Source organism: Syngnathus scovelli, chromosome 1 (assembly GCF_024217435.2).
Source record: "Syngnathus scovelli strain Florida chromosome 1, RoL_Ssco_1.2, whole genome shotgun sequence".
Taxonomy (NCBI): domain Eukaryota; kingdom Metazoa; phylum Chordata; class Actinopteri; order Syngnathiformes; family Syngnathidae; genus Syngnathus; species Syngnathus scovelli.
In genome coordinates this window covers 16,115,508-16,135,934 of record NC_090847.1, presented here as the reverse complement: position 1 = coordinate 16,135,934, position 20,427 = coordinate 16,115,508, and the positions used below count along the sequence as shown (strand labels likewise).

Genomic DNA, 20,427 nt, shown 5'->3' with positions numbered 1-20,427 from the left:
ATTTTGATGATTACGTTAAAAACATGACATATGTCATCAAGCATCATTGCTGAATTCCCAATGATGTGACATGAACACATGCACGTTCACATATATATTCCAAATAAGTCAATTTTGATTTGAAATGTATTTACAATTATTATTTTTTTAAATGTGGATCATAAAAGTAATTCACCAATCCTATACTGTATGTTCATAGAGAGTATAAAATGTAACTCGTGGTCATTTGTGAAAAAAAAAAAAACACGGGTTGAAGTCAAGCAACTTTATGAATTTAAGAAGGCATGAAGGTGGCATCAGATATTTTATTACAATATTTTTAGAACAGAAAGCAATAAAAAGAAAAAGAATGCACCAAGATCACATGATTGCTGAATTGAGCCAGCGGGAGGAAGAGGAGTTGGAAGGGATAGATAAGGAGAGAGAGAGAGAGAGAGAGAGAGAGAGAGAGAGAGAGAGAGAGAGAGAGAGAGAGAGAGAGAGCAAGGGAAGTAGGTCCATTTCTCACTACCAATCCACATTGACCGAGCGTTCAACGGTGCACCTGCTCCAGTCAGGCCCGACCCACCTCAGCCCACGCAGCGTGTGGATGTGCTTTTGGGGCAAGATGCTCTCCATTTTGGCTCTTCTTCTGTTGGCCCTGCAAGGTATTTGAAATTTGAGCAATCTAAAAGTTCTTTGTCTTCATGAATGTGATTCTGCTTGTTACCTCACATTCGAGACACAATGAGAGCTGTTGTTGAAGTCTGAAAGTTCAATGTCCCTGTTTTATATTATGCTCAGTTTACAGTAAAGGAAGCTCATCCTGCAAAGTGGAATTCATTACCTGCTCTCCAATTCCATTTCAGTGCATATAAATGCGTTCACAAAAGTACTTTATTGAATTAGACAACACATTGTGATTTATTGGCTCACTACTGCTTTGATTGTATAAGAGGTTCAGTGTTGGTGTTCAAGGAGAAGCCAACTTGGTACTATAAAAAACTGCTGACATAATGCTTTGTGTCACTTTTCAAGGTCTCTTCTCATTTCAGGAAACGTCAGCGGTGTCGCATTGTTGGAGGCCACCGAGAGGAACTGTTCCCTGTCCCCACCGGTGAGCTCTACATGACACAAATGACTTCTTTTTTTTTTTTTCATATTACAAAAACTAATTTATTCTATTTTTTCAATACTGTTGATGTTTTTAATGAATAAATAAAATATATTTTAATTATATTTTAGAATACTTTTAGGATATATATTTTTTGAATAACGTGTATGTTGCAGAGCTGTGTTTGATGCCCACACATGCATGATGGACATTTTCGAGCCATAAAAGTAAAGCTCAGAATGACAATTTAATTTCGTAAATAAATCTGTAATTTCTTATATGCATGTTTTATCAAGTATTTATAAGAAACATTTTACCTTTTTTTTAAATATTTTTTGCATGTCTTTTTTGAATGAGTATTTTTAAAGAAATATTTTTGCTCTTGTTTTTTACAATAACGTGGAATTTGTTCAAAGTACAGCTCAAGAAAGATTGATTAATTACATTTTATAACTTACATTTTTTTTTAAAAATTGTTATTTGTTGTCTTGAAATGGCAGCACAGTGGAAGAGTGTTTACCATATCTGCCTGACAATTCGTCGTGGGTCAAAATCTGGGCTCTATCCTTCCTGTGTAGCATTTTAAAGATATATTCCCAGATATTAAAACTATTTTCATTTCAAATGTTCATAAACTAAAGATTTTTTTAATCATAACCTTTAAGTCAATACATGCTCAGAAAGCTTATGTACTATTGTTGTTATTGTGACACATAGCTTTGGTTGCTGCTCACAGTTAATGATTACAATGAAAGATACAGGAAAGGATAAGGCAGCAGTTATTCATGTTATCAAATCTGTCTTTCACTGCATGCGTGCGTGTGCGTGTGTGTGTGCGTGCGTGCGTGCGTGCGTGCACATCAGTTCCTCCCCAGCACAGCTGTGAACAGCAGTCTCCGGTTGCAGGAATTGCGAGAACGAATGCTCCTCTCCGGCATCTCAGCCTACATTATCCCAGGCACGGATGCCCACTTGGTACCGCAGCTGTCACTCATCTTAAAATGCATTTCCTGTTCCCATGTGTGTGATCATTAACGGTAATACTGTGTGTCAGAGTGAATACATCGCACCACGTGATGCAAGGCTGGCGTTCATGACGGGCTTTACGGGCTCCACAGGTAACATTTTCCTACTTTTCTTTTTCTTCCTCCTTCCAGTGACTCAACATCCCACATCTGAGCTGCTTTTATCCTCCTCTTAATAACCTCCCCCTCACTAAATTAAAAAAGATAGTTTACTCAGTATTAATTATCCCACAGCTTCAGCAAACTTACTTTATCCTTCCATATGGAGTAGTCAGATAAAAGATGGCAACAGTGAAGTCGCACTTTATTAGATTACTTTAACTTTCCCGTGTCCTTTCTTGTATACATTAGCCGAGGATTGTGGTGCATTCACAGCCATGTGTAATTTAATGCTCCTGCCTGGCTACAGGCACAGCCGTGGTCACGCCGGGCAAAGCGGCGCTGTGGACGGACAGCCGCTACTGGGTCCAAGCGGAGAGACAGATGGACTGCAATTGGGAGCTGCAAAAAGACGGTAGGCCTGACCACAATGTCGCTGGAAGATCTTTGACCTGCAACTGAGCTCAAGCTGCATTTTAGACAGGTGCCAAATGTTGGCTCCACTGTGTCGGATATAGCAAACCAGCCCCTCATGCAGTTTGGCAAATTGGTGCGAAAAATGGAGGTGGCTTAGTTATATTCTGGGGCTCCTTAGCTTCATGCACCACAGGTTGTCTTGTCCCTGTAGGGAGGGCAGTGATTCTGCTGTGGCACATTAGTGTGTCGTGAGAGATCATCAGGATTTTTTTCCCAATGTTCCTTGGCTTAATAAAGCTTGAAAAATACTGCTGTAGGGGACAGTAAAATGTGTACACACCCTGAAGCAGCTGCTCAGTGTCAGCCAGGGTTGCTTCGCTACATCCGTGACAGTGTCTCATGACTTTGAAAGCATTTTGGAGCAAAATGTGTCATTCTTTGCATCAGCCACAGGTCGTGGGTCCTCCAATTGAATAATGCTAGTATTGTGTTTGTTGTTTTACTGTTAGTGGTTATGAAAACAAGCCATGACTGATTATGAAGGCCCCAATCCAAGTTGCTTCAGTGTTAAATCAATTTAGTGTTCAACGGTCCCAACTATGTCCAAAAGTACTCAAATCCTCACAGAACTGACGCCCCTCTTCATAGTTGCCTATAGATGCCACAAGACGTTGGCAAGTTGCTACTTTTCTATTCGAGAAGGCTATGGCCTTCAAAATGAAGGGCTTTCTCTCACTTCAACACAGTTCATTGACACCTGAGCATGAAAAGGTGAATTTGTGAGAAGCTAATTGAGAAATCCTAAACCACAGGTGTCAAACTCAAGCCCCGGGGGCCAGATACGGCCCGCCACATCATTTTATGTGGCCCGCAAAGACAAATTGTGCATCAAATTCATGTGTCATTACTAGAATTGCAAATTGTCATCACTTTTAATCATATCTTTTTTTTTTATATATTTGACCAGTTTTTACTCGTCTGATTTGAAAACGAGTTATTTGTCAGTTTGTTTTGTAGCTTTTACTGTATATAATATGAGGTGCTCATACATTTATTTGGGATGACAGTCATAATGGCCCTCCGAAAGAAGCTATGACTACAATGCGGCCCGCAAAAAAAATGAGTTTGACACCCCTGTCCTAAACGAACAACACTTTCAAGAGAGTTTCTTGATACTTTTGAGAATTATTGTCGTGTTGTAAGTCGCCAACTATTATGAATGGGCAATTGGACCTTGAAATTGATTGCGAAGTGCTGTGGATCAGTAATTACGGTGTCATGTCATCTGTCATTTCACAGTGTCCATAGGCAGCATAGCGGAGTGGCTCATCTCAGAGGTACCGCATGGCGGCAACATCGGCTTTGATCCATTCCTCTTCTCTCTCAGTGAGTCTTTATCACCGCTCCCATCAGTCTTCGTTAACAACTCCAGAGGCCGCAGAGACCACAGACAGCTCCCACATGATTGATTGGCTCCAGAGTGCTTAATAGTCTGCCATTTCCTCCATCAGAAACGCAGGAAGCCTACGGAATGAGTCTGGAGTCGAGCAACCGGAGCCTCAAGTCGATGCCTGGCAACCTGGTGGACCAAGTGTGGAAAGAGAGACCTCCCATCTCGCCTGATAGCCTCATACGCCTGCCAGACAGAGTCATACGTGTGTGCCTTTTCCTTCCTGTTCCTGGGTGCTGATAAATACTGATGCGGCCTCACCATTAACAGCTTAGTGATGTTTTTATGGTTGACAGATTGAATGCTAACTTTGGGGGAATGAACAAGGAAGGAAGTTATTCTACTATCCATTGGGCTCATAGGTTCATTAGCCTTTAAGGTCACACAGTAGGCAAATGGAACAAATGGAGAGCATCATAAATCTAATATTTGTGCATGCATTTGACAGCGTGTCTGGATAAGGACACTCAATCCGAGATGTGAAACGTTGTTGCTGGGATTTTAATGCCTGTGTAAATTTACACATAATATCACAGAAGCATCATGCAGTTAAGGCCAACTTTCCAATTTATATTCTTTGTTATCAGGTCTTTGTGTAAGATTGTCTAAGTAAAGGCAGTGCCCTGCTTAATGGTTTCCCTAATGGAGGTTTCACTGCTCAAGTATCATACCAGGACCAAGCCTTGTCGTGGTAGAGAAAAAGAAATACCCTAATTAGTATTAATAGGAGGACATGTACAAGGATTGTGTGACAATCCATTCAATGTAGATTACGCCAAAGATCAGCTCTTTTTTGTTAATGATTATGAATGCTTGTATTTGTTTATACTGTAAGTGCCTTGCGGTATTTGTTTCATTTAGCTGAGATAGGCTCTAACTCAAGAGGATGGATGCAAGATAAAAGTGTTATACATGCACATTGTAATGAGTGACAAACATAAGTTAATGTCATCCACAGAAAGGCCTTGGCAAATGAAAGTGGAGCAAATCCGAAATCATATGAAGGAGAATCCTTATGAGCCCACCGCTCTCCTGCTGTCAGCGCTTGATGAGACAGCATGTAAGTCACTTTAAAACGAACATTACATTACATACACACAACAAACTTTTTGATATCCGTGATGTGTACTGTATTTCTCATTTTCAAGGGCTGTTCAATATGCGTGGCAATGACATCCCTTACAACCCTTTTTTCTACTCATACACACTGCTGACCATGGATGAGATCTGGTACATTTTCTCTTGATCCCGTCGAGAGGCCAGCAAGGACATAATTCAGGATTACCTAATAGTCTCATCATTTCCTGAAAAGTGCTAACTCGTACTGTCATACTGGAATGCTAAACTATAATAACCTGAAATGCTTTCGTTTAATATTCTCAAATCTGCATGTTGGTAGTGTGTGATGTCTCGGCAGTGTCTGTGGAAGCATTTCCATTGCCTGTGAGGTCATCCTGAATGATATCTCTTCTGGCCCCTCCTGTGTAAGCATGTGATTGCTTTGTTGAGCATCTTTCCTCACGACATGTCTATCAGGCTCTTTTTGCACAGAGAAAGGGTGACAGAAGAGCTGAGGACGTACCTGAACGCCTCATGCAGTGGGCCGTTCTGTGTGCAGCTGAAAAGCTACGACACAATCTTGGATCACCTCAAGGAGTACGTGAGCAGCCGGCCGGACGTCAAAGTGTGGATCGGCACCGAGTACACCAATTACGCACTTTATGAGATCATAAAAACAGAGGTATGATACTCATAGTCTACTGATTTGTATTTGTGATGACTATTATACATAATATACGAAATGAAAAGAAGTATTTGGACACCTGGGGAAACAAGCTGAAGAGACGGTTGAGTGTGTCTGTGGAAATTGCACTTGAGAGACTAGCATGTTTGCACATTTGTCTCGCAGATTCTGGTTTTGAATTTGGGTACCAACAGAAAGTGCTCACAATAAGTGAAATGCTCCCCCCGTTGTCCAAAATGTCTTGTTAGGCTGAAGAATTAAGATTACGGAAGCAGACTAATCGGACTCCTCATTGAGTAATGAATTTTTATGTCCCAAAGCATTTGTCTTATATACTTCCCTGTGTGATTAGATTTTTCTTGCTGCATTTTTACTGACTTGCATCTTGTAGGACAAAGTCATGAGCACCTCCTATTCTCCTGTACTGACCACCAAAGCTGTGAAAGATGACACTGAGCAGCGCATCTTGAGGGATGCTCACGTATGTCATCCACGCACTAATTTACTGTTATTATTAATACTAATATTAATACTGCTAGTAGTAGGAGGACTATTAGTAGTACTATTTATCTTTATTAGTACTCAGGGGTATAGGGTCCAGGCTGACCTGCAATTAGCAAAATGTTGAATTGCGTCTTTAATTGACACCCATATACAGTAAATGCTTATACATTTGTTTTTTAAACAAAATTGAGTGAAAAAGTAAATGCTTACGTTGGTTTTTTTAAACAAATTTTTGGAAGAAACAAATTGAGGGAAAAAAAGTGTTCTCCACAAAAAAACGAGGGTTTTCTCCTCCAACATGGCACGGTGTTACAAAAAATATTTTTAAACAATAAGTAAAATGGCGAATCCGTAGGTGCCAAATCGCAAATATGTGGGACTCACTGTATTTATTATCCATCCATCCATTTTCTGAACCGCTTAGTCCCCACGGGGGTCGCGGGCGTGCTGGAGCCTATCCCAGCCGTCATCGGGCAGTAGGCGGGGGACACCCTGAACCGGTTGCCAGCCAATCGCAGGGCACACAGAGACAAACAACCATTCGCACTCGCACTCACACCTAGGGACAATTTGGAGTGATCAATCGGCCTACCAAGCATGTTTTTGGGATGTGGGAGGAAACCGGAGTGCCCGGAGAAAACCCACGCGGGCTCGGGGAGAACATGCAAACTCCGCACAGGGAGGGCCGGAGGTGGAATCGAACCCGCACCCTCCTAACTGTGAGGCGGACGTGCTACCCAGTGCGCCACCGAGCCGCCCTTGTATTTATTATTATTATTATTATTATTATTATTATTATTATTATTATTATTATTATTATTATTATTATTATTAAGATGTTCTTGTCATTTCTTGTTTATTATATTACACCTTATTAGTATTCTTAGTATTTTTTTTCATTATCCTACTATTGCTCACTGGATTATTGTTGCTTCCTTCCAGGTGAGAGATGCCGTGGCTGTCATGCAGCTTCTCATGTGGTTGGAGAAGGTGGTGCCGACGGGAAAGGAGACGGAGCTGAGCGCCTCAGCGTATGTCAATCGCTGTCGCAGGTCAGTCTCAATACTGCACATACAAATCACAAGACAACCTGAACACTTGAATATATTAAGTAACAACAAAAAATATTTTTCAGCAAACAGAAGGATAACAGGGGTCCGAGCTTTGAGACTATTTCTGCAAGTGGACCTAATGCGGCACTGGCACATTACAGGTAAGCGTCCTGAGTGGTGCCTTGAGATACGGGTTTCATTCATTCCATGATCACACTCAAATCCTCTTTTCCCATTGAATAATGAATGAATGCAATTTGGATGGATGGATGGATAGTATGTTTATTTAATCAATCTAAATAGACCAAAACGCACCGCAAATAACTTGGTCATTGTTAAATTGCCCTTTTCATGCTGCAGCCCAACAGTCGAAAGTAACAGGCACCTGACAGTGGAGGAGATGTACCTGGTGGACTCTGGTGGTCAGTACCTGTGAGTAACAACACACACACACACGCACACACACATAAAGTACGTGTGTCACTTTGGTGTCATGATTTCTCTCCACCACATCAGAGACGGGACCACGGACATCACTAGGACAGTCCACTGGGGGACCCCCACTGCTATGCAAAAGGTAAGACTACGCATCATAGTCATACTAATTTGTCGTCTCTCAGGGCAACACTATAAGAAATTTGCTTCTATGTTGACGTTTTTGTAGTCTGAAATAAACTAAAGTTGAATTATATTGTTGTTAACTAGGAGGCCTACACCAGAGTGCTCATTGGAAATATTGAAATATCTAGAACCATATTCCCTTCAGGGACCAGAGGTGGGGAATTTTCTTTCATCAGTAGCTAAAATCTTAGTGTATCAAGTAACCACTAGATGGTAACATTGGACGGTTGCTGAGGTTGCAGCAGGATGTGTGATTGTGTAAGCTTGTGGTCTGCCCCCAGGTGTAAACTTGGAGATGCTTGGCCGCAGAGCACTGTGGGAAGTGGGCCTCAACTATGGCCACGGCACAGGACACGGAGTTGGCAACTATTTTGGTGTTCACGAGTGTACGCCGCCTCTTTTGTCTCATATTTACTCACATAGAATATGTTTAAACAGTACTTCTTAAGCCTTTTAGTCTAAGTAACATTGGCCATTGACTCAGGGCTATACATATTTTCAACGATACTTAAATAAGTCAAAAGTTAAATGAAAATTGTTTACAAATAAACATTTTAAAATAAACATCTCTTAAAGATCAAATATATTGTACAAAAAAATAAATACAGCTATATAAAATAATACTTTGGAAATCAATTGAGAAGAACCTCAAACCAAAACTGCATTCGGCCCAAATACTATAAATACTATTTGTAGTAATGTGTTGTTTTGTCGTTGTTGTTGTTGTTGTTGTTGTTGTTGTTGTTGTTGTTGTTGTTGTTGTTGTTGTTGTTAAAATACTTAACGTTTTAAAAATTATTTATTTTATTAAATTTTTACTTGTATTGTTTTTTACTTGAATTTTAAATTTTTATTCTTATGTGCATATTATTTTTAAATACTTATTTTTATAATGACTAACACACTAACTAAATTAAATTATTTCTGTATTTCTGCTATTTTTGTAGGATTCCTTACTTGTAATGTACTATATTTGCAAGTTTTTTTATTTACCATTTTTTAGTTTAATGGTTATTGTTTTGATCATAGATTCCATTCTAGACTTAATTAATACTATTATACTTTACTGTTATTTACTAGTTTTATACTTTATATTCTCTGCAAGTAATCATTTTATTTTTGAATATTCTTAGTATTTTTCTACTTAATGTTTTTTGGTGAATAATATACTTAACAAATACTATTATAACGTCCAAATACTATTATAACTATTGTGAATAATACACTTAACAAATACTATTATAAATTCCAAATACTATTATAACCGATTATCTTTATGTAGTTTTCTGTTTTGTAAGTTGTTTGATTATTATTATTATGATTATTATTTCGAGTTTGATTGTTTTATTCCACTGAATTATTTTCATTCTTCAGAAAAAACATAATAAATGTTTTTACATTATGAATAATACAATTGATACAGTAAATAGTACTAATGTACCCTCCTGTTTTTGTTTAGGGCCTGTTGGTTTCCAGGGTAACAACATTCCCTTTAGAGAAGGCATGTTCACGTCGATAGGTGAGACTTTTCATTTTAAAAATACATCATTTGTACATTTTAATGAAAATTTAATTCACAGTATGCTGGGGGGGTGCGCCTGATTTTTTTCACAGAACCTGGATATTACAAAGATAATGACTTTGGGATTCGCATTGAAGATGTTGTAGTGGTTGTGCCCATCCATACAAAGGTACTCACTGATCATTTAGTCAGTTATTATTAATAAGCGGTGTATGGTAATTGGCTCTGTTTTTGACTTACAGTATGGTCATAACTACTTGACCTTTGACACTGTGTCCTTGGTACCGTATGACAGGAAGTTGATTGACATCTCTCTTCTGAGCCCAGTCCAGGTAATTGAAATGATAATGAAAGACAATGTCCTAAAATCCTAGAAAGGTCATTAGTTTACAGTGATATTATGTTACAGTAATATGTAACGAGCTTTTTGTCAATATCTCATCAGTTTCCTGTTTCAAAGGTGTAAAGAACTTATCTTATGTCTAAGATGTTTCCTTTCCCTTGCAGTAAGAGTGCTGGTTTCCTCTTGAACCCCTCCCTAATTTTTTTCTCTCCAACTAACAAAACTAAAGTGTTTTTTGTCAAAACAAAACAAAGCTTCTCCTATGTCATTTTTAAACTAAACTGTATAACGTCTTGTAAAGTGCAAAAACAACTGTGCAATAACTACAGTATGCAGGGCAGCAAAATATACAAATATACAACAAGCATATGTGCAAAATACAGAAAATGCCAAAGTAATGTAATACGACGAAATACAAGAATCCAAAGACTTTTGATATACAAATTCCAATTCCACTTGGACTTTGAGTAAAAGAAAAATGCAATGGAATGAAAATCGTTTTCAGCTTATATTCATTTCAACAAAAGACAAGATATTTATGTTTAAACAGAGAAACATTATTGGGATTTGTTTGTTTGTTTGTTTGTTTTGATGGTCACAAAACACGGGTTTGAAACATTCCACAAGTGAGCAAGTGAGTATTAATGTATGATATTAATTGTAGAAAAAATGTGTGTTTTGTGTATACGGTTAAAAGCAAATATTCAAAAGTGGTTCTAGTAAACATCCCTGTGGAACACCATATGCCACTTAAGTAGTAATTAGCTTTTCTTTTTCTACTCTTGATCCAGCTGCAGTGGTTGAACAAATATTATGAGACCATCCGGAGGCTGATGGGTCCTGAGCTGGACCGCCAGGGGCTCCATGAGGAGAAGAGCTGGATGCTGAGACACACAGAACCCTTTGTGGAGTCGGGATCTTCTTCATCTCTCCAATCCTCTTCGCCCACCCTGGTCACTTTGGTTGTGGCTGTGTTGTATAATGTTGCACTCTAAACATTATGGCCATTAATACTTAAGCATATTGGGCAAGAGAAACACTGAATTTGTGCAAACATATTTTTGTTCCAAGTTTGAAAATGATCTTTTGTATAATTTTGATGCTCTTTACACTATTTATGTAATCAAACTGCATAATTTATTTGATTTGTTGCCATGTTTGAAATATACTGTACATTTGGCAAGCAAACTTGTCCCACTTGTGTTAAGTCATTCAAATGCAGCATTTGAGCAATGAGATTTTTTTATACATCTACATTGTAGATTCTACAACATCAATATCCTTACATATATTATTTGTACCCCACTATGTTATGTTATTTGAAAGTGTAGATCCTTCAATTAAATTAGAACGTGTTTCAGTTGCAATTGAATTTATTCTTAATGATTCTACTGAGCAGGAGTACAGTGGTGCCTTGACATATGAGTGACTATTTTTTGTGACTTGTGAGGAAAATAAGAGCGCTAGATAGTGGCAGCAAAATCAACCAACCTCACAACAAGCAGCAGTGTGGCAAATATAGTGAGCAGTTCCTCAAAAAAAGAGGCTCTCAGCTTTTTATTGCCACTCCCAGTTAAAGTGCACTGTCAAGCTAAGCATAGTAGTGACTTGCGATTTGGTTTCACAACCAGGCAAATTTCATTGACTCACAGGCACAGATACTGCAGAACTGAGTATTTATCCCAAGTAGACAAAAATCATACCTTCACCTTTCACACACATTCAATCACAGGAATTAGTATACAGTACTTAAGAATGGCGCCCCCAAGCGTAGAAAAATAATACTTACAAAAATTATACCTACGCCTAACACGCATAAATAGTGCTGTAAACTATATGTAAATAATAAAACTAATTTGGTTGCTACTTCACAGATTTGATCTATGTCAGGTTTCTCTAGAACCTAACCCCTGCAATAATTTCACTCTTGTGTTGGATCTCATATTGTGCAGGTGTACTCTACATAATAGTGTGCCAACTGTTGACATTGTATTGAGTGATTATAACTGGCAGCTATTTCCATGACGTGCCAACGAAATGTGAACTTGGTTCTACAGCGAGCTGAAGTGCCGTGAGAGGAAGCTGAGATAGCGCATCCTCTCTTCATGTGGTTTGCGTGCACACTAAAATAACAAGGTCGCCTTGGCTTACATCTGCCACAAAGGGCAAAAACAAAATTTTGATGGGTTTTTTTTTCTCACTGCAAGTTCTGATTTCTGTGTACGGAACAAATAATGTAGTTTTGTTGGGTAGAAAAGTTGTGGTTTAGTCCCAAAATGTATGCATACAAATTTGGAACAATCTAGATGTCCTGGTTTGTGTTTGGTGCTCCACTGTTGCTTTGTGAAATGGGACACTCCTTTGGATGTGCAGACAAATAGTCACAGCTGATGAAAAAGGAAAAGCACACTGTGGAGACATGCGCAACAGTTTTAAAAAGACCTGGCGTGATTCATTCACAATGTGCTGATGAAGGAAAAAACGTGGCAACAGTAGACGTCATGAAGTGCACTCTACTGAAGAAAACGCAACACTTTTATGTTGTTGGTTGAGAAAAATGACTATACAGTGGTACCCTGAGATGCAAACACAAATTCAAAACAAGAGTGCTGTGTGGTGGCATCTGACTCAACTCACGTCACAGCAAGCAGCACTTTGGCATATACGTATAATTAATAAAATTCTCGGTTGAAAGTTACTGTTAAACTAAACATCAAACAAAGAGAATTATACATTGTGTATTAAAAGCAGCCGCAAAGATCCTGTTACCTAAATACAAACATACATTGTGAAACCCCATGGGCCGAAATTGATGTGGTGGTGGTGTTCAAATGGTGCAGCAACACATGTAGACAGAAAAGGGAGAGAGAAAAATACTCACTGGCGTGTATTCTTGATTCTCAATGAAGAACGCCAAATATTTGTGCCGTATTGGGATGCCAGGCTGAGGCTCCAACACAGTATATCGGTATGTCTGTTTAATACTGCCCCCAGGGGCCAAGGTGTGCAAACCCGAATGAGCAGTACAGCATGCACTGAAGGAAACAGAGCGACAAAAGCTGTTAAATTCTTTGTAAATCTAAGTCAAGTCATAACTATATGTTTTTATAACTTTGTTTTGAGGTTTGCTTTTTGGGGAGGCTGGAATGGATTCATGGTATTTCTATTCATTTCAAAGGGAAAATATATTGTGTTTTGAGCATAGTCAATGAACAAATTGAACTTGTTTCTCATTGCACTTGTACTTACAAGTCTAAAACAGTTTTACGTTGTTTTAAACAGCTGAGAGAAGGCTGAAGTGTGCAGTAGTGTGTTCGTTACCATGAGGTCATGTGACTTCCCCTTTGCGTGCGCTCTTTTTTCAGCAGCGGGGAAGGCCACCTCTTCTGTCTCATCTCTTTTCATATCTGTCCTCTCAACCCAGAGACAAGGGCAGAAAATATTACCCAACATTTCTTTATTTGATCCAAATTGCCTGCACGCCAACGACGACAAAATGTTAAGGCGAAAGCCATCCAATGCCTCAGAGAAAGAGCAGGTGCAGAAGAAGAAGGTGAGCAAAGCCTTTTTATTGTAATATTGCTTTGAAATGTGAGATGGCGTAAGCAGAAGTATTTTCTTGGCTAATAACAGAAACATACTTGAAATAAACTGTACGATCACATTTGAAGTTTAAACACTTATACTTTTCAAAGCACTTTGTTTCAAAGGAAGTGTGTATAACAGAACAAACCTGTGGTTAGGCTGAGCTAACCAATGCGTGCACACATACCCACACACATATGCATAGTTTAAATAACCACTTGAAGTTGTTAACGTGAGGGAAGATCTAGTTCCTCTATTCTTGTAGGGCAGAAGTGCTTTGAGTTTAGAAACAAAACAAAAGATTTCAGCAGTGCTTCATGTTGTGCCCTTGTCATCAATGCAGCTGTCCAGTAGACTGGATTTGGAACAACACATCCATTTAATCTTTCTAATTTTGGCATTTAATTAAAACTCTTAGCACTATATTGTCCACATTATGCCCCTCCCAAGTTATTATTCTGATATTTTAACAACATGTTGTATATGTGCTTTAAGATTAATGCAGCCATCTAACTCATTATGCTGTGCCATTTGGTGTGTCCGCCTTTGCCACCACTGCAGTACACGGTTTAAAAGTATTTTGTGTCAGTTCAAATGTGTTTAAAGCGTGTAGGAGAGGTTGTTTTTCTTTAAATCTATTTTTTGGTCTGTTTTTATAGCAGTGTTGCATAAGTTGTTTGGATATTTTCAACACCTTTAGCAGGAAACAGCAGAAAGGGTCACATTCAAGTCATCACTTTGGAGAAACCTTGTCTTCACACATTTGGGGAGATTATAAGTGTGTTGTGTGTGTGTGTGCGTGAGTGCTTGTGTGTGCGTGTGCATGTGTGTGTGTGTGTGTGTGTGTGTGTGTGTGTGTGTGTGTGTGTGTGTGTGTGTGTGCGTGTGTGTGTGTGTGTGTGTGTGTGTGTGTGTGTGTGTGTGTGTGTGTGTGTGTGTGTGTGTGTGTGTGTGTGTGTGTGTGTGTGTGTGTGTGTGCGTGTGTGTGTGTGTGTGTGTGTGTGCGTGTGTGTGCGTGCGTGCGTGTATTTGTAAGCCTTTAATCTTGATTTCAGTAATGTATTACTGTAATGGATTGTGTGGGTAAAAAGAAAAATGTGTGTGTTTGCAGCTCACACTGCAAAGATCGAGCAGCTTCAAGGACTTCATGAAGCCCAAAGTCACTTCACCCGTCACACCGGACAAGGAGTTCGTCCTAGATGAGACTGTGAGTCGGCATGGCACACAATCAGAAGTCCAGGACGGGGAGTTTCCTTTTTGTTTTGTTTTTATGACCTGAGGAGTTTCCACAGAAATATTTAATAGTGCATTCCATAAAATCAGAATGAAGGAGCAAGCTTTTGTGCTTAAGAGCCACACTTGAATAATCAAAAAACAAGCATGATATTTATGAGACTTTTTTGTTTGTTTTCTATAGTAAAACTGTCACATGGGGAACCAAATCTGGACCCGGAAGCAAACATGACAAACAAAGAGTCTTTATATACAAAAATAGCGAGAAACAACAGAGAGCAGGCTTGGAAAGCTTGACGTAAAGTGTCCCTGAGCCACTTGATTAGAAATACTGAGAGACATCAGGCCATGCCCAATAAATACAAACTAATAATGACAAAATAAAGATGGCAAAGTAAAGAGAAACTGACAACATCAAGGACAGACACAACCTACATTTATTATATTAACATTTAATTTGGAGTAGGTTGTTGCAGAGTGCTTTTTAAAAATATATTACCTAAAGTAGTAGTCATCATTTGTATCACACCAGAAGTGCTCAGTGACACTTTGCCTTGCCCTGCATTGGGTTTTGCAGGTGCACTTACTTGGGTTGAAAGAGGAACTGTGCGTTCAGGTCTTAAAGTGTTGTAGAAGTGCAAAACTCCCTGCACTTGATTGGAAGTACATATTAATGACTTTACTGCAATCAAGTGTTTTTGGGCATAAAGTGCAGACAGGATATCCTTTGCATGGTGAGAGGCAGTCAGGAAGAGAGCCGCAACTGTCTGCCTCACAAACAGTCCACAGTCGTTTCACTTTCCTGTTAAGCACTTACAGTATACACTGTATGTTCACTCCCTGTTGTGCATATTGTCAGTGCAAATAAACCAATTTGGGTTTGATGTTTTTTCAAATGTAGAATGGAATGAAGAAAATGCATAGTATCTTTAAAATTAGTCCTGATATAAATCGATGTTTAGGTCTAATTTTGGACGGTTCTAAATTTGGACTCAACACTAATCCTGATTCATCAGAGCCACATTGTGCTAAATTTAATTTCCACTCCTATGAAACTTGACAAAAACATCCCAGATAATGAGGCTCACAAATGGATTGAAGACTCGGAAAGTAGCTTGGTGTGACAGTGCAACTTAATATGTTAATCTAACTCAGTATGTGCTTCTCAATTATTATCTCAATTGTTCAATTATTATCTCAATTATTATTATCCATGCCCCCTCCCCCAGGAAAAAGAAAATATCTCATGCCACCCCAATTCTCCTCAGTGACTATAAAGACTATAAATATTTATCTGTAAAATTGAGTATGCATAACTATCTTAATTAAGCATTCCCCTGGGGTCACCTATGCCCCCCGACCCCCACCCTCGCCCCATATTCATATAAATGAACATAATTTATCATCTTTCATAAGATATTGATAGAGCTGCCTGATGTTTGGACATAGACCGCAATTGCACAAAAAATGTGTTTTTCAATTCCAGTTTTCCAGTGTTTTTCTTTGAGGCAATTCAAATGTATAAGTGCAAAACCTCCAGATTTTATCTCACTCTCTTGCAATCAACTTCAAGAGTTCAGTTTCAGCAAGACACTCAAAGTTTACATAATGCACAAATGTCATCATCATGTTGATCTGCTGTGTATATGAAGTTACAGTGTGGGGAGAAAGTTAAATTAAACGGATGTGTCCTCAGGTGGAAGGGAGTGTCACGGATGGAGAGAAACGCACAGGCAAACTTGGCAAAAAGTGGCGGAATGTCATCTCCCGCACAATGACACGCAAGACCTCCAAGATGGTGCAGAAGGTTCTGGCTGAGGAAGGGGTATATATTCATTTGAAACAGTGTACACTAATAATACACCGCGTCTCACTACAATGTATTGGAGGTGAAAGGAGTTACTCGGGCGACTTGAGCAATGTAGCGTCCACTGGTCAAATATATGTACGCCATGCATAAATTCATTCCACTTTCAAAACAAATGTAAAAAATAAATTACATCTACAACATTTTGAAACAAAATGAACAATATGTATATTATGATTGCATTATAATTACAAAAAAACATAAAAAATGTAATTAGTAAAAGAATGTGTGAAAATATAAATGTTTAAAAATATATACTATGACTACTTTAGTTATAATCAAGTATTAGAAATATAAAAATTCTGATTGGTATAAATCTGTTTTAGTACTCTATGTTTTGAAGTACAAAATTATAGAGCACTATTTTACATGATAAAAAAAACAAGTCCACATTTTATCCATTTCAATCTCAGATATGAGGGTTTTGCATTACGATGTGTTGTTAAAGCTTTAAAATAGAAAAGTGTAAATAACAATAATAACCCTGACACAATGTCGGACTTAGTCTTTTCAGGGGGAGGGCTGTGAGGAACAGTATCCCGTCTCCCCCGACTGGGGCGACCAGAGGATATCAACGTGCTCCACAGGCTCAGAAGACACGGCTTCCAGTCCTGTCTCCTGCCCATTTTCTGGCAGTAAGACTTCCTGTCCATTGATCCTCTTTGCTGCCGAGCATCCGGGTTCAAATGTGTCCTTCTTTAGACAGCGATAGACAGAGCCTGGACAGCGGTTACGGTCAGAGGGACAGCATAAGACTGGAGGAGAATGTGGTCCCATTCAATGGACCCTTTTGTGGCCGCGCCGTGGTGCACACTGACTTCACTCCCAGTCCTTACGATGTGGAGTCTCTGAAGCTCCAAGTGAGTCGACATGATGACATCATTCTGAAATCATCCGCTTTGTGTTGTTTTGTATCCAAAAATAGTGATACATTTAGTATCGAGGCACCCCGTGATAAAGAAATATACATTTACAGTCAGTAATGTGACAGTGATAAATTAAAATGAACCAAGCCGGCGAGTCTGATCCACATGTGCTGAATGCACATAGATGAGCTGATTGTGAACCACAAAATCTTCTTATACAATGAGAAGCATACATGCAAATGAGTGAAATGCAATTGCATGTTATTTGGAGTGTTGGTTTCTGTAGAGGTCCATTACGTCATTCAGGAATTAGGTGAGGCCACTGACTAGAAAGGTGGGAATGGTGGTTTCTTTCCATATCGATGTGTCACAAAAGATGATTAAATCAGCAATGACACAATATGAACAATAACTTGGATTTATCGGGGTTTGTTGTTAGGTTAGGTTAGGTTAGGTTAGGTTAGGTTAGGTTAGGTTAGGTTAGGTTAGGTTAGGTTAGGTTAGGTTAGAAGACATATGATTGTGTTTCCCGCCTCCCTCAGAGAGGAGACATCATCCACATCATCGAGAAGCCTCCTGTGGGCACCTGGACGGGAAAACTCAACCACAAGGTGGGATCCTTTAAATTCATCTACGTTAATCTCCTGCCCGACGAGAGCCCCCCTGCAAGGCGAAGACGTTGTGACAGCAAGACCAAGACAAACAAGTCCAAACCATCCACTCTGGAAGAAGTACTGGACCGCATCGGTCTGATGGTGCGATGCCTACTATTTTGTTTTGCTTTTGTCCATTCCTATCCCTCATGGTACAATCTATTGGCCACCTCATAGATTATAATCGTTAGCCACTAGCTAATCAAAACAATAGTCCAGCCTTTTTAATGTTCCACCAAACCTGATTCAAATGATCAGCTGATTTTATTTCTGAAACAGTGTCAGTGAATGATTTGTTGCCTGATACAAGTGTTTAACAAGTACCGCACATTTGACATATGACATTCATCCTGTTCCAGGAGTTGTCTTCCTTGCTGTCTATGCATGGATTTCAGAACCTGGAAGACTTCACGGGTCTGAGGGAGTGTCACCTCAATGAGCTGAACATCACCGACCCGGATCAACGCGAAAAGATCCTGAGCGCCGCTGACCTGCTACACGACTGTAGGTTTAGTGACCCTCTGTTACGTCTCTCGTTTATGTTCCACCATATCTTTGAGAAAGTCCGCCCTGTCAGTCAGAAAGTCATAAAGTATTCCAACGTGTGCCTGAATGGATTCTTATGCCACCATCCCGCTTCTGTGCCTCAGCGACATAGTTAAACATGTTTGATTGCTCACTATACGCAGCCTTAAACGCACTCTTGTGTTCAGTCTTGTCAGACATCTTGATATTTGAGCTGATCTCATCTCCACACACTTTTTCATTTTCTCCACACAAACCCCGAGGTGACTGTGAAATGAAATGAACTGCAGCAACTCATAAAAAAAAAAAAAAAAACACTTGAAAAGATGGATCAAATCCAGTATGTGGTGGGGAGTGGTCAAATCTGTGTGAAGAGTTTAATGTTAAATAGTGTCCTTTATAATAACTAACTACTAAATGATATCCCCTAAATAATAACCCTCTTTGTTTTATACATCTTAAATGTGTGAATTAATTATGACAAAAAACGGTGACTAAATCAACATCCACCCGGAAAGTATTAAAGTCTTAATGTTAAAACAATGCCGTAATGTAATGAGATTAATGTAATATCATAAGAATGAAGTTGTAATCTCAGAAAAATTAATCGTGATATTGACAGAAAAACTCTGTTACAGTTAAATGATAATAGTATTTTACAGTTGGAAGAATAAATAAGATGAATATTATTCCAATAAACTTACAGTTATGATAAAAAAAATCATTATGCCCTAATATTACAAAAAAGGTTACAACAATAAAGTCATAATATTCATATAAAAAAGTTTCAACATTAAAATTAAACAGTAGTAAAATAAAAGCTTTGTGTGTGTGCGTGAGTGTGCATGTGTGTGTGCATGTGCGTGCGTGCGGCTAATTAATCATTTGTCGCCTTTCTTTTTAAGATTACCAAAACAAAACTTAAAAACATGTTTCGACATCCTATACTAACCATGAAAATAATTTGCAGCTGAGGATGAATCCAGTCTGCAGGAGAAGGAAGAAGAGCAGGTGGCGGAAGGACCCAAGGAGGACATCAAGGAGCCGAGGGACTCTGGTTGCTTTGAGAGCTTAGAGCAGCTGGATGTGAGACCTAAAGAAGCTAAAATGGATGAAAAGGATGAGCTGTCAAAAACAAGCAAGGAGACGGAGCAGAAGACCATTAAAGATGTCCAACGATACATGCAAGAGCTGAGTGTGCAAGAAGAATGTTGAAGGAAGCCTTCAGCATCATGCAAAAAATCTTTTGGTCGTCCAGGAGTTTTGGGCCAGAAGCAGTGGGAGCTTTCTGTTGTGAAAAAAAAAAAACACATTCGACTCACAATGTAAATCTGCTGTACTTTTGTAAACACAAACTGTTTCCTAGAAAACGGCCTTTTCAAATTGGCATTATCTTATTTTGTGAGAATTGCATTTGTTGTTTGTTCTCTGTAATGTGTTTAGTCCACGCTGTAAATAGTTTATGAATAAAGCCTGAGAATGTTAAAAAATATCTCTCTCATTTTTGTATCCTAATAACAACCAGTCTAATTCTTAATAACATTTTAAAAAATGGTGGTCAGTCAGTTCTTTCAGTCTGATATGACACCCGGATGATGCTGTTACTGCACTGTGGCCTAACGCCACTTTTGTTGCCAAGCTCACATTTTGTTCACGTAAGAAGGTTCTGAGGGGGTCACGAGGGTCACTACTGATTTACTATATTGGTGATCTCTTGACCAGCGTGTGCAAATGGACTATTTATTGTTTTTCACTCATAATGTTGTTGCAATTGTTTTATATTCAAATTGTATTATAGATTACGTTCAATATTTATACGTGGACAGTA

The 20,427-nt window shown here is 38.9% G+C and overlaps 2 protein-coding genes across 2 annotated transcripts; both read left to right on the top strand.

The window, feature by feature from the left end:
- Window positions 1-490: 490 nt before the first annotated feature.
- Window positions 491-11,237, top strand: xpnpep2 (X-prolyl aminopeptidase (aminopeptidase P) 2, membrane-bound). The gene is made up of 21 exons (XM_049762274.2): window positions 491-647; window positions 1,035-1,096; window positions 1,958-2,068; window positions 2,148-2,211; window positions 2,528-2,632; window positions 3,934-4,020; window positions 4,146-4,289; window positions 5,043-5,144; window positions 5,233-5,314; window positions 5,621-5,825; window positions 6,220-6,309; window positions 7,275-7,384; window positions 7,468-7,545; window positions 7,745-7,816; window positions 7,901-7,961; window positions 8,090-8,159; window positions 8,287-8,391; window positions 9,465-9,524; window positions 9,620-9,696; window positions 9,770-9,859; window positions 10,662-11,237. Exons 1-21 carry the CDS (start codon window positions 590-592, stop codon window positions 10,863-10,865), a joined length of 2,037 nt encoding a protein of 678 aa, XP_049618231.1. The 5' UTR covers window positions 491-589; the 3' UTR covers window positions 10,866-11,237.
- A 1,993-nt stretch (window positions 11,238-13,230) lies between these two features.
- sash3 (SAM and SH3 domain containing 3) lies at window positions 13,231-20,089 on the top strand. The gene is made up of 8 exons (XM_049762559.2): window positions 13,231-13,423; window positions 14,567-14,662; window positions 16,385-16,513; window positions 17,061-17,190; window positions 17,258-17,415; window positions 17,964-18,176; window positions 18,434-18,578; window positions 19,570-20,089. Exons 1-8 carry the CDS (start codon window positions 13,367-13,369, stop codon window positions 19,812-19,814), a joined length of 1,173 nt encoding a protein of 390 aa, XP_049618516.1. The 5' UTR covers window positions 13,231-13,366; the 3' UTR covers window positions 19,815-20,089.
- The last annotated feature ends 338 nt before the right edge of the window (window positions 20,090-20,427 follow it).

Coding starts and splice junctions, on each gene's coding strand:
- xpnpep2 (XM_049762274.2), top strand. CDS start 590: ATGTGCTTTTGGGGCAAGATGCTCTCCATTTTGGCTCTTCTTCTGTTG. Junction 2,212..2,527: donor GGGCTTTACGGGCTCCACAG/GTAACATTTTCC, acceptor GCCTGGCTACAG/GCACAGCCGTGGTCACGCCG. Junction 7,546..7,744: donor GCGGCACTGGCACATTACAG/GTAAGCGTCCTG, acceptor TTCATGCTGCAG/CCCAACAGTCGAAAGTAACA.
- sash3 (XM_049762559.2), top strand. CDS start 13,367: ATGTTAAGGCGAAAGCCATCCAATGCCTCAGAGAAAGAGCAGGTGCAG. Junction 13,424..14,566: donor AGCAGGTGCAGAAGAAGAAG/GTGAGCAAAGCC, acceptor GTGTGTTTGCAG/CTCACACTGCAAAGATCGAG. Junction 18,579..19,569: donor CGCTGACCTGCTACACGACT/GTAGGTTTAGTG, acceptor AATAATTTGCAG/CTGAGGATGAATCCAGTCTG.